Source organism: Microcebus murinus, chromosome 5 (assembly GCF_040939455.1).
Source record: "Microcebus murinus isolate Inina chromosome 5, M.murinus_Inina_mat1.0, whole genome shotgun sequence".
NCBI classification, from domain to species: Eukaryota; Metazoa; Chordata; class Mammalia; order Primates; family Cheirogaleidae; genus Microcebus; species Microcebus murinus.
In genome coordinates, this window is record NC_134108.1 from 34,240,796 (window position 1) to 34,255,162 (window position 14,367).

At 35.3% G+C, this 14,367-nt stretch overlaps 1 protein-coding gene across 1 annotated transcript in view; it reads right to left on the minus strand.

Moving 5' to 3' along the window:
* RSPO3 (R-spondin 3) overlaps positions 1-14,367 on the minus strand; it is a 77,419-nt gene that overhangs the window by 27,203 nt on the left and 35,849 nt on the right. The window contains exon 4 of the mRNA XM_012777482.2: positions 13,478-13,675. Within this exon, the coding sequence (XP_012632936.1) occupies positions 13,478-13,675 (198 nt within the window). The remainder of the gene's footprint in view (positions 1-13,477; positions 13,676-14,367) is intronic.

Below are 14,367 nucleotides of genomic sequence, written 5' to 3' on the forward strand. Positions count from 1 at the left end.
TTGAAAGGAAAGCAGGTAGAGTTATAACAGTATGGACAGTATGGTGATACATTTTATGTGGATAGCTCCACAAATTGAATTAATAATATCAACATAGTTCATAGAAAATAATAAAACACACTACACAAAATGCTGTGTCCATAAAGCAGCATGATATAATGGAAACTGTAATGCACTAACATTCTTATTCCTCTTCTGTCATTACCAGCCTTGTGATAAGGTCACTTGGGCAAAGTCACTTAAACTCTCTGGTGTCATTTATTAACAACAAAAAAAAAGACTGATTAATTATGCATCTCTAAGGCACCTTTTGACCTATTCTGATGTTTCATATTTTGTTATTCCCATGCAAGAGGATGAAATCTAAAATACAATTAGCTCAAACATAAGTCCTCTTAATTTTATCAGTAGAGGCAGAAGTGAGTTTATGCAGAATATACGGCAACATAGATTATATATATATGGATCATCACTTATATACACAAATAAATTTAAACTAGTGTGCCTAGAACTATGCTAGCATACAATCCCCAAATTTGCACTTCATAAATGTTTGTTGCATATCCATACCTGTAAGATTATGGTATCTATTAATAACAAGTTTTCTTTTAGAAATCAGCATTCCAGAAGGAAAAGTTGTAATTATTTAAAGACAGGCAAACACCACTGTAGTCAAATAAATAATAGAATAAGAAAATATCTGCCACACATATGACAAAAAGGTTAATATCCCTACTATACAAAAAGTTCCTACAACTGATGTTTCACTCAACAGAAAAATTAGAAAAATGGCCAAACCATATAAATAGACATCTTATGGAAATTCAAATAGCCAGTAACCATGGGATTAGCCTTATTAATACTCAGAAAAATGCCAATAACAAAACAATAGGATTCCATTTGTTAATCTATTAGATTGGCAAGAGTTTAAAGGACTGAGAATATCTAGTTTGGATAAGGATGTAAGGAAACCAGAATTTCTGATATATTGCAAGTGTGAACTATTAAAGCCTCTTTGAAAAATAATCAGGCAGAATATATTAATATTTCAAATGTTCACATCCTTTGATTTATCCATCCAATGTTTGGGATTCCATTTTATATTAGATTTCACAATTACTGAGTGCTTACTATGTGCTGGCACAAGTGGGAGAGTTTTATACACATTCATAACTCCTCGCTACAATTTTGTTGAGGTAGTTACTGTTATCATCCTCATTGTACAGATGAGAAAAACTGGATCTACAAAGGCTAAATAATCGACGTAAAGCAAGTAGTTAAAAGCACCTTTGAAATTTGGAAAAAGATAGTTTCCAAGCCTGTGTTCTAAATACTATGATGCATCACCTCCTTTACCTTTCATAGAAAATGAATGTATCAGTTCATTAACATTATAGAGATTTTTGTTGTAATAGTAAAAGCAAAAACTGGGAAATAATTTTATTGTCCATTCATAGCACAGTGTTGGAGTAAATCATGTGATATTCACAGAATATAACAATTTGCAGCGATTAAAAAGGATGACTTGGAAAGAGGTCTATGACATGTAAATTAAAAAGTGACGCAAATAGATACATACACACACACACAAAATTGAGCTACCAGGGTGTACAGTTCTCTCTTTCTCTGTAGACACAGATAGACTAGGCCAATTGTTTTAAAAAAGAAAATAATATATTAATTCTCTATGGGAATATGTTTTATATAGGTATATACTTATAAGCAGAAGAATAATACGAAAGGATATACAACAGACTTTAACATTGCTTTTCTCGGGGCTTAGGACTGGACTGAGGGACGGTGGGATTATTAATTTTTTATCTGTGTATCTTTTAAGTTTTTGAGTTTTAACAAAAGCATGTATACCTTTATTGATATTAAAAAATAAAGCTTTTGCAAAAACAAAACGAATGACAAACCCCTAGTTGAACCGAGATGGTTTTGACTTTTTTAGTTCACTAGGCTGACATTCACATATTAAACATTAGTTTTGGAAGATTATAAACATGAGAAGAAACAGTGATTCTATGGGCAGGTAATTCTTATTCAAAATCGAAGAAACCTGCAGGGAAGGGAGGACAGGATAATAAGGTTGGGGTATATAACATGGTAGAAAGCAAAGGCACTGAAGGAGAGAAATGAAATATAAAATCTCCCTTCTCTTACACATTTCAAAACAAACCTTGAAAAACTGGATAAGGGTAAATCCACTACAGGTATGTCCATGAAATACTTTAGTAACTGCATCTCAGCTATTGAGATAAACCAAATTTGAACTAAAACAAGATCCCTTTATGATTTTGGTGTTGGCTAGAAAGGAGATAAGCAGCATAGCAGATGTTTATAATATTTACTTATTATTCTGAGAGATATTTCACTATCATATGTCCATATTCCATAAAAATAATCGACTGTCTAATTAGCATTCTACTATCACATTTTTAAAAACTTAGTTATTATTTCTGTTAATAGGACCATAATTTTTGTTCATGAGTTACAGTTAATTAGATACTGATTACTGATCCTAAGGATGCACATATATTCTATATCTTTTATTTCTGGAATTAGCCATTATTCATATTTCTCAAGTATGTCTAGTATGTTGGTATTTCCTGGTGTAAAATATCATATTATTCAAAAAACTAAAAAGTAAGTGGGATTGTGATTCCAGATATTATATTTCATGTAATAAAAAGTGAACAGAATATGTCATTTTAAAATGTACATGTTTTGCATTAGGATGTAAAAAGTAATTAGACTTTGTTCAGAAATCCTTCCTGAAATCTGATTCTTTGCAAAAATAGGCAAAGCAAGCTTTTCCAGCAGAAACAACAAATAAACAAAACAAAGCAATCCTTTACAAGGCATATTTCTCAATTATGGCAGTCTGGATTCACAGAGGCTAGAGTTATGACCCAGTGGTGTATACACAATATAAACACAAGACTTCAGTAATCAGTTTGAGTTAATTTTAAAGTTTCAGTGGCCTGGTGCATAATCAAGCAAAAGGTCATTACCCACACTCTGTATACATTTCACACAGAATGCTCAGCAGCTAGAAATGGAAATGGACATGTCTGTACTTAAGCCTGCACCAATCACTGCCAGAATATTATTAGCATTATGCTGGTCCTGCGTGTCCAGTCTGAATTAGATGGAAAAAAAACCTTGGTTACTCTTCCTCACTTAAATTCTTTTCATAAGTAAGATTGAATGGGGAGTATCTTGTAGAAGAATATAAATTTCTAGATTTAGCAAATTTTGCTTCTTTTTTCAGAAGGGGGTTATTTACATGTGTTGTTCTTGCCAGCTTAGCACATTTATTTCCAAGGAGAATGAGAACTGCCACTAAAAATGTCCCATTTGTCCATGGCTTCAACTGCAGGCATGTGACTTAGAGCAATCACAGTACCCACAAGTCCCCTGCCGCAGTGACTGGTTCAGGGTGGACATGTGACCTAAGCAGGGTCAGTCTGAATTCATTCACGAGATTAGATGAATGGACACTGACAGGGTGCTACCCTTTTAGATTTAGAACACTATGAATATAGACTTGCCTGGAGCCCGCTCTCCTCCCAAATGGAGAAAGACTCTACATCAGAGGAGAACAAGGCCAATAAACAACGAGGAATGCAGGCAGGGTGAGTTGAAACGGTGAGAAAGAGAGAGAGCAGGAGATGGACCCAGCAGTACTGTTTGAGCACTAAAGCAATTTTGTGCTTTAAGCCAATAGCTTTTGCTTAAGATAATTTTAGATTTATCACCTTCAACCAAAATGTCCTGAGGAGGAGGTAACAGCAGAGGCAACAGTGAGCTTGGTGGAAAGAAGCTATCAATGAGGGATAAGTACGGATTTATTGTTTTGCTATTAAAGTACTTATATCACATAAATGATTTTTTTAGAGAAACTGAAAAACAGAAAAATTATAGAGAGGTATTTCCAATTTGGACATGAGAAATGGGATGTTTTAAACAAAAGATAAAAGGGACTGGATTGAAAATCGAAAGAGAAGTATGTGTAGAAGATTGTGAGAATATGGTGTATTAAGAGATTTTAAAGAATTTTCCATTTATATCTATTTTGTCATGCTAATAACAATAACCTACTGGTACAAGATACCATGCTAGAAACTTTATTCTTATCTTTATGCTTAGATTTGTCCATCAGTAAAAAAATATACCTTATACCTTGTTCTATTTGAAGTCTGGTTTGACAGCAATGCACAATGATCAAAACATTTGAATGGTGCATTCTCATTCGTGAGGTCAAAAGGATATGGTTATAATGTAAACACAATTGAGAATGTTTCTGTTTCAATGATGTCACAGAGTTTAATTGTAACCTGGTTGTATGTGCTTGGTTACACCTCTTGAGAGGCCTAAGGACAAGGTATCTAGTCCTTTCTGCAGGCTGTAACATCTACAAAGTTAGTCTGTAATGCTTCAATAAAGAAGTTGCTGGAGTAGATAAAAAGAGAACAAGATAATGATCTATGGAAAGAATAATTCTTTTGTGCCTTCAAATGCTGGGTGTCTCCCCGTGCCAAGGAGGTTTCAGCCACACCAGCAGTTTCAAGGAATGACTGTATTAGGGAGGTGGGAAGGAGACAGGAGCATGAAAGGAGGGAGTGTCTTTTTGCTGGAGAAATGTTTACTTTGTAATTAGTAAAGGACAAGAAGCCTCGTTTGGAAACTATATTTGGGGGTCCAGAATTTAAATTTATGCTGATGCTCTCTGAGGCCCTCTCTAGGGAGCCCTCCTAATTGGCAAGGATCTTGGTTGGCTAGAACAATCTGCAAAGGAAGCCAAGGTCTCGGGGTCATTTCTCCAAAGGGCCCGTTAACTCAGCACTGTTCCACAGCCACAAGCTGTGCCGTTAACCCTACTTAGCCATTTTACAAACACATATTAGCAAATGAACATGGTGGTCGCAGGAAAAATACCTATATTTGCCTTGAGACTAAAACAAAATATAAGCAGAGAGATTTTATTTATGCCAGCATAAACAGATGCCTTTGTAATATGTTGACAAACTCCAATGGACACTGCAGCTACTGGTGGTACAAATCACAAAGATGAAAATTGTTGACATAGGTACGTGCTTACAAGTGAGCTGATCACTGATGGTTATTGCCATGTGGATTGAACGAGCCAGGATACTGACATTTGGAACACAAAATCCACAAAGAAAGGGACTTTTGTCTTTTTAATTTTTTGCTCTGCCATATCCTCAGCACCTTAGAGTGCCTAGCACGTAGCTGGTGCTTTAATAAATGTTTGTTGAGTGTATAAAGTTATCTTGGCTTGGAATTTTATTTATTCTTTCCATTCTGGCCTTTACAAATTGGAAGGTACAATAGAAATAATACCCTATGCACATATCCTGTATCAACATTTGACTGTGTTTTTATAAAGGAAGAGACAGTATTTCAGACAGTAGGAGATTGTTGAATGAATGAGCAATCACATTCGTCCAACTACAAACAAGAGGAAGACCTCTGTATGCTTACCTTGCAAAGTAAGTTTGCAGCTTTTCCTGCCAAGAGAGAAGCTATTTCTCTCTTGGCAGGAATCTATTTCTTCAACTCTTGAATCGGGACTGGGCTCGTGACTGGTATAGACTAACAGAATATAGTGAAAATAAAACTGTGCCAGTTTCTATGTCTAGTCTCAAAAGGAGCCACTTTTCCTCTTCCTCTTGGAAGCCTGTAGAACTTTCTTCCATCTTGATGATGATAGATATAAGGTGGTTTTCTCAATCCTCGCCACCCAACCATGTGAGGGGATTCAGCCAACAAGATTGCCCAGTAGATCTCGGCCTAAATTGCCTGGCTACAGATAGTTAAATAAGTGGTTGTTTTAACCCCCTGTGTTTTGAGGTTATTTGCTATTCAGTAAAAGCTAATTGAAACAACCCTCGTGCATGGGATCTAAACAATGTCAAGATCATTGTTTGCTCAGGGGCTGAAGGATGGTTTGTATAGTACAGCTACTACTCTACTAACTAATCTGACCAGTGTGTGGTATGCCACATGCACTAGATATTTAAAAACGTCACCCAAAAAATCTCAGAGAATATAGGCATTTGAAAAGACCATTTACTATAAAGTTCATTTTAGAATGACGATGCTGAGATACATACCCATACAGCAGAGAAGGCTTCAAATCATTTTTCTACCACCCCATGAAGAAACATGGGTAATAGTAATATTTAACATGGATAATAACATGGATAATAGTAATATTTAAGCACTTTCCACCTTGGAGAATGTCTACCATAAATTTTGACCATCATTAATAATGTCCCCAAAATCTTAGGGAGCCTACAAAAATGGAATGATACAAACTTAGTCTTAATTATAAAGAGGCAATAACTCCTGGTCGAGTTGTAAAAAAATGATATCACACCCGGGATTGTGAGGCATGACATAAAAAGCTTCTTATTTTCTGCAGCTTATTTCTCTTTTCTTCTTTAATTTTGAGAAGTTTAAGAATATACAATAGAGGCCGGGCGCGGTGGCTCACACCTGTAATCCTAGCACTCTGGGAGGCCAAGGCGGGCGGATTGCTCAAGGTCAGGAGTTCAAAACCAGCCTGAGCGAGACCCCGTCTCTACCATAAAAATAGAAAGAAATTAATTGGCCAACTAATATATATATATATATATAAAAATCAGCTGGGCATGGTGGCTTGTGCCTGTAGTCCCAGCTACTCGGGAGGCTGAGGCAGGAGGATCGCTTGAGCCCAGGAGTTTGAGGTTGCTGTGAGCTAGGCTGACACCACGGCACTTACTCTAGCCTAGCCAAGAAAGCGAGACTCTGTCTCAAAAAAAAAAAAAAAAAAAAAAAAAAAAAAAAAAAAAAAAGAATATACAATAGGATGGCAAAATGTGTTAGAGGCAAGAAACTTAGTAACTGTCATTTCACTTTTTCTACATCTATCCAGGTGCTGGCTGTGATCCTATTGCTTATTATGGCAGGGGAGGGGAAGGGAGGGAAGGGGAGTTAAATCATGAATATAAAGGATCTTGGTTTGGTTTTCAACCCACAAACCTGGGCAACACAGAATCCCCACAAAGATCCTTCCATTGCCATGTCAATGTCAGAGGAAACGATAAGTGGTGGTGCCTGTCACTGAGGCTATAAAATGTTTTTATCTATACCATAAAAAATTTAGACACATATCCACTGGATTTGCAAGCTGACTTGATGTTTCAATGATACTGGAATTGGTGGGAAAGAAAAAAAAAGGAGTAAGATGAATAATATAGCTGAGGAGAAAAATGATAATCAAATAAAAATAGGGAATAGGGCATATATGAACATGACAGAGAGGATCTGAAGATGAAACATGCTTTATGAGGGTCTTTAGAGATTAGTGGTGCCTACATTCTTTGAAAGACAATTGTATACCCGTACTGTTATTAAAAGCCTAATATTTAAAATAGGTTGTAGCATATACAAATTATAATCTTTCAGTTCTTCACAACCACACTCTTGGTCTGGTTCTAGCATTTGAAAAATTTAGAGATAAACAATTCTAAAGTTTTAGTTTGAACCATATGAAACTGCTACTATTTGACCCTACATGACCTACGAAAAAGGCAGTGGCAAACAGTTCAACCTGATAGATAGGAGAGTCTTACAAAATAAGAGATGATTTCAGCTATATAATTAATTTTGGTGAAGAGAAAGCTAAATAATAATTCAGCAACTGGTAGGCCTGTCCACTGAGGACATTAAATAAAAAAAAATTGACTTAGCCTTTAAGAGGGAATACAGGCCGGGCGCTGTGGCTCACGCCTGTAATCCTAGCTCTTGGGAGGCCGAGGTGGGCGGATTGCTCAAGGTCAGGAGTTCAAAACCAGCCTGAGCAAGAGCGAGACCCCGTCTCTACTATAAATAGAAAGAAATTAATTGGCCAACTGATATATATATAAAAAATTAGCCGGGCATGGTGGCGCATGCCTGTAGTCCCAGCTACCCGGGAGGCTGAGGCAGAAGGATCACTCGAGCCCAGGAGTTTGAGGTTGCTGTGAGCTAGGCTGACGCCACGGCACTCACTCTAGCCTGGGCAACAAAGCGAGACTCTGTCTCAAAAAAAAAAAAAAAAAAAAAAAGAGGGAATACATACATTTGCATTAAGGAATATCTCTTTGAGCAAGAAGATTGTTATTTACTGCAATGGGCTACCTTTCTTGGAGGTTTTAAATATAGTTGAATATTTTTATGTGGTAATGGAATATTTTACATTAAAATAATATTAATTTTTAGTAAAATTGATTGTTACCTATATATTGGGGAGCAAAATTTCCCTCTCTGTTCTACCATTTTGCTCTTGTTATCAAGGCTTCCTACCATGCATGAATTTTCACTGGTGGCAACAGGTCCTCTCCAGAATCTGAACAAGCAACCCATCTGGGCAGAGAATGATTAGGCCACAAGAAGGATTACAGAGAGATTGTTGAGTTTACACCAAGGTTTCTCATCCTTGGTACTATTATCAGATAATAATGTCTCTGAGAAGCAAAGTTGCCCTAGTTGAGAACCACAGTCTCCAGTGCCATTATTATCTCATCTCACACTTTGCTGATTTTTTTTCTCTGACCTATGTCAAGGGGCCAGTCTACTAATGGGGGGTGTAGGGAAAGAGCAGAAAGCTTCTACCCTTCAGTGCTTACACAGGATGAGTGAGTGTCTTTAGGTCAGCTACTCTTCATGGGGTGAAAGTGGGCAGATGACATAATCTCAAAAGCCAGTTGGCAGTTACAATTTTGAGCTACTCAAAGCCAGTTGGCATCTACAATTTTGAGTTAATGAATCCATCCATTTGAATTTTGATGAACTGTTCTGGGAATCCTGGCTAAATTTCTGGTCTTGAATTTGAATTAATATTTAATATAAATCCTTCATGTAGAACTCAAATATATGGCACTGGAGTCATTATAAAGATTTTAAGAAGTAAACTAAAGGATAGAGGAACAAACCGAGGAACAAAGCAGATTCACTATCATTTTTGGTTAGATTTTTAAAAACTGATCTTGCTGTAATTTTAAATGTAATATTCATAATAGATGTGATGCACACTTATACTGATATTAAAGAGCAAGACTAATAACAATTTATAAGTTAACATGTAAGGCTTTTCCTTTACATAATGCCTAGTAGGTTTTTACTCTACTTAATATAGAGAAGGCGCATAAGGCAACATATAATATATTCAAATAGTACAATGATGTAATGATTCTCACTCTTGTTTTGTCCCTGGTATGTCCCTGGACATTTGATGTGTTTCTATTTTAAAGGATTTCTTTTTCATTTCTCTGGCAAAATGAATGCTAGCTCATCTTTGTACCAAGAAGGTGGACCTCCCTCATTTCTTCCATGACTCTGCTCTTTTCTCTCCATTCTGTCCCAAGATCATGCACGACTTGTAATAAATGAGAATCTTCTTCATGAAATTAACCAAAGAACAAAATTTCTTTCATTCTTTGTAAACTGCCTTAAAAACTATCTATTAGAATTTCTCTTCAGTTAATGACAGGAAAGTACAAACGAATGAGAGATGTGTTTGTTCACTCTCCTACCACCACACACACACACACACACACACACACACACACACACACAAACCCTTTTGCATTAGATGCAGGTGCACAGACATTTCACTTCTTCTTATCTGAGATGGTTACAGCCACCATATCAAAAGAATCAATAAATATAAATTAACAACCACTGAAAGTACATTTTCTCCTTGTTTACTTCTATTTCAATTATGTTGTTTTAATCCACATGTTAAACTAGTCTAAAATTTAGCTTGTATAATCTCTTAAAATATATATTTTTGACATTTGAATATAATTCAATTGAGATAAGTTCAAGATAGAAATAATTGTGATGGTAATAACCTCTTATTAAAGCTAGTAAATGATGGAGAAGTTAAGGCTGATTAAAAGGTAGCATGACAGGTATAGGGAAATAGTCCTAAATGGCATAAACAAATAATGTATCAGGTAAAAATTTAGATTTGGGGCTGCAATTACATTTATCTCCTCAGATTCATTTGTTCTGCACTAAGCCTGAGAATAACAATAATAAAGAAAAATGTGTGTGTAGAAGATTTTGCAACCTATTTTTCTAACACATACATGTTAAAAATATCTCATGATTAGAATAATCCATTTTGTTACTAAAAACTATTTCCTTTTATTCAACTTCTTCTTTGTGTACATTTTGGAAAGTCATTTCTGGATCTTATCATTCTTCCCTGGAGACTTTGCCTTTGGCAATTACAACAGCAGAAAAAATCCTGAACACATGCTCCATACCTTTTCCAAATATGAGTTATCTACCTCTGTCTATTGTTAACCTCCTAGGCAGGGATCATAAATGTAAGCTTCAGTTCAAAATGTTCTGGCAAAATTTTATAAGAAAAATCTCATCTTTTAGTTTACTCATCTAGAAATTCTCAATGAACCTAAAATAATCTTTTTATTTTATGAATCTATAAGCATTTAGGAGCAACTCAAATAATAGCTATCTTAAGTGGCAGGAGAAATCATGTCTTTACATGTGTTTATCTTTAAAGTTGCTTAAATGTTTCTAATGTTTTGCCTACTTAAAATAAGAAATACTAACTCTGATAGAAAAATATAAAAAGAAATGAAAGTCTCCTGCTTTATTTGGTTTGATAGCATGCTTCATTCTATATACATTTGTGGTTCTTACCACTTAGATTATACATTCAAGACAATGAGTAAATTTTCAATATACATAAAATATATTTTATTATATATTATTGTATTACATACATATATATCAAAGCCTTAATGAGGACTCTGGGTATTGTTATTATTTTGATGTGATGTTCGACATAGTGGATATAATAGGATTCCCTAGGTCATAATTACTTTTCTATTTGGTTTCCTTGTGTTCAAATAGGATATTTGGTAAGTAAACTCTAAGATAAGTTGAGACAACTATTAGCTTAGAGAAATCAAAAAATGAAGGGAGAATTGGTTTTCTTCCTGCCTTAAGTTTCTAGGTTACTTGAGAAAATTTTTTGATGAACACACTGGAAGATAAATGAAGAGGAAGTAAAAGTAGAACTAACTGGAATTTAATTATAAATGTGATACCTGTTTCCTACTTGTTGGTCTATGCTTTACCAAATTTGGAAAAGAATAAAACATCTAGAATTTTTTAGTTGTATAAAGTTCTCTTTGTAAATGTAAAATGCCACTGTATCTTCAGAGGGGAGAGAAAATGATGAGACAGAAACATTTATTTATGTCACCATTTCAAACTTTTCGTGGCATTATTTATCTTATCAGTTTCCAGTTTTAAGAACTGACATTTCCAATGTTAATGTTAAGTCCAGTGTTAGAGAAATATACTGTATTAGAAGGCCACATTCTCAAATAAAAATAATAAAGTGTAATTAGTTTTTGTAATTTTTCTATTGGATAAGTTTTTCTTCACTTATATTTTAAAAGCTAAGTAAAGTGAATATTGATTAGTAATGGAGAATCTTTGTGGAAAGAATGATAGTAACAAAGACCACCTGTAAGTCATTAAATGTTAAGAAAATTTAGTAAACATAAGTAAATGTACGGCTATGGGAGCATACCAACAAGTAGAGTGATGAAATCTTTGACTTCTAAATCCAACTTTTAAAATCTAAGATGTTTTAAATTAATTGGTAACAAATGCCAGAAAGACCTTTTTCACTAGCCAATTTTCTTTCCTTAAAATAAATTTTAAACAAAACCTCTTACAAATTTATAACGGTTTGAAGTTCTCTTTAAAATAATCCATGTCTTTCAGAATTTTATCACATTAACTACTTGATTATAATGCCGACAACAGTATTTATACATTTTTATGATACCCAATTTTTCTGGTATAGTGAAAGATACTTTGCAAAGTACAAGTGACTAAATTATTTTCTGTATGAGTAATGTTCAAGTTTGCACAGTGTCTTCCTCTGTGCTCCGACTGAATGTAGCTCACACTTCTATTATATACCTTACTATATTCTGTGGTTGGATGTTTGATCCCTCCAAACCTCATGTTAAAATTTGGTCCCCAGTGTTGAAGGTGGGGCTTAATGGAAGGTGTTTGTATAATGGGGGTAGATTCTTCCTCAATGGCTTGGGGCCATCCTCAAGGTAGTGAGTGAGTCCCCACTCTATTAGGTCCCACTAACATTAGCTAGTTGTTAAAAAGAGCTCAGCACTTCCTTGCTCTCTCTGTCACCATGTGATCTCTGCACACCCAGCCTCCCCTTTACCTTCCATCATGATTGGACACAGTCTGAGGCTTTCCCCAGATGCCCAGTTTTCCAGCCAGTAGAATCGTCAACCAAATAAACCATTTTTTTATATAAATTACCCAGCCTCAGGTCCTTTATGGCAATACAAGTGGACTAAGACACTATATGATGGTGTGATTATCTGTTTACACATCTCAACCCTCCACTAAACTGAGGGTATCTTCACGTTTGAGATGGTACCCTATTCAGTTGTGAATCCCTAGGGGTTAACACAGTGTATGGCCATAAAGTAAGACTGTAATAATAAATGAATGAAATAAGCTAAGGAGTTCAAATGCAGAGACCACCAAACTTCTTTCAAGCTGCAATTAATGGAAAGAATAATTTATGGGCTCACCAGATAACTAGCAATAGCTGTATAAAATTATACAACATATTTGTAGGCAGTGGTGCTGAGAACATAAGTGAGAAAGATGAAAAAATGATATTTTAAAAGTCAACGGTGGTGCTTCTAAATGGAAGTTCATTTACCTTCAAGCATCATATTAAATGGTGACTTTCTCCTTGGCATTCAAAAGATTTCAGAACAAGTACTGACACAGTTAATATTGATCTAATAGGTTCTATAATCTGGTCTATAAAGTTACTATAATATGAAAAATGTCTGGGGACAGAGTGTCATTGGTGGTTGTGCTACACGCATCAAAGGTGGCCTTGGTCATTTAATTCAAATGTAAAATCGGTATTAAAAATATATGTTTAGCTACAAAAGTTTACAACCTAATTGCACTACTTTGGTTTGTAGACGATGAGGAAAGGAGTAAAGTTGATGGAGGTATCTTGTACTTGTACCAAATGGCATTAGATTTTGGATACCTGGGAATTCCCAAAAGGTTTCTAGGCACCAGGAAGGTGGATTATATTGAAGACAATGGCCCAAATACTTATAATGCAGCCTCACTCATGAGAATTCAATTAGCACACTTCTGTAGCAGTTTAAAGTTCTGACATCAGGCTCCACATTTTAGAATTACTATATCTATGTTCTATAATTTACAGCCATCATATGTGTTTGGTACACATTGTAGGGTTTTAGAAATGAGAAGTAATACCAAATGTTCCCCTAAGAAATAAAACAAAATAGCCATCAAGTTATTTGGATTGGAGGATTCACACAAGCACATTTTGTTATTATGATTGTACCTCGTTCTCCTTTCTGACACTTCTTTCTTTGCACTGTACACTTTCTTGTCTCAGTTGTGGGGGGACACAGGTTACCCTTTGCTGAAGGATGCTGTATTATTTCTCGGACCCGTGTTTCAGCCCCTCTTTTGAAGCCACATGTTTTTCCTTTCTTCATGCATGGACTCCAAGGACTCCATTCACTGGCCTCACAGTGCACTGAAACGGAACACAGCAATAGCTTCAGTTGGCTCACACTCACTTTCACCATTGTTAGGGTGGGAAAAAAAAGCTTTGCTTTCATCAGTGCTTGCCCAAATTCTGAGCAGAAATTTTACGGATCAAAGTTGGGGAAGATGACTTAAATATAAAGCAAAGAGAATGGGAAGGGTAGGAATGAAATGTTTTCAGTTTTTCAGTACTTGTATTATCAGGTAAACACATTTTTTACATTAGATTTACTTTTCCCTGTAGATTTGATTAATCCAGGCACTAATATAATTACTAAATATTTTTATAATTTGTAGAGTACTGCTGCAATTATTGATTGATCTTGACCAGAACTTGATAGGATAGTTACTATTTACGTACTGGAGAATTGATTCTCAAACTTTAGCATGCATCACCTGGAGGGCTTGCTGAAATAAAGAATGCTGGGATCTCGCTCCCAGAGTTCCCAGTCACTGCTTTTTCTACTTCATGTGCTATTAGGCACTTAAATATTGTCATTTAATACTGGGTATGGTTCAGGCATAGCAGCATCCATTTAAAGTGATGTTCGGGTCCATTTCAGCTGATAAATTGATTCTAAAATTAACTTGACTGATTCCGAAATGAACTATTGATTCTAAAATTAACTTGACTGATTCCGAAATGAACTAATGTACTTTTTCTCAAACTTCTTTTGTAAA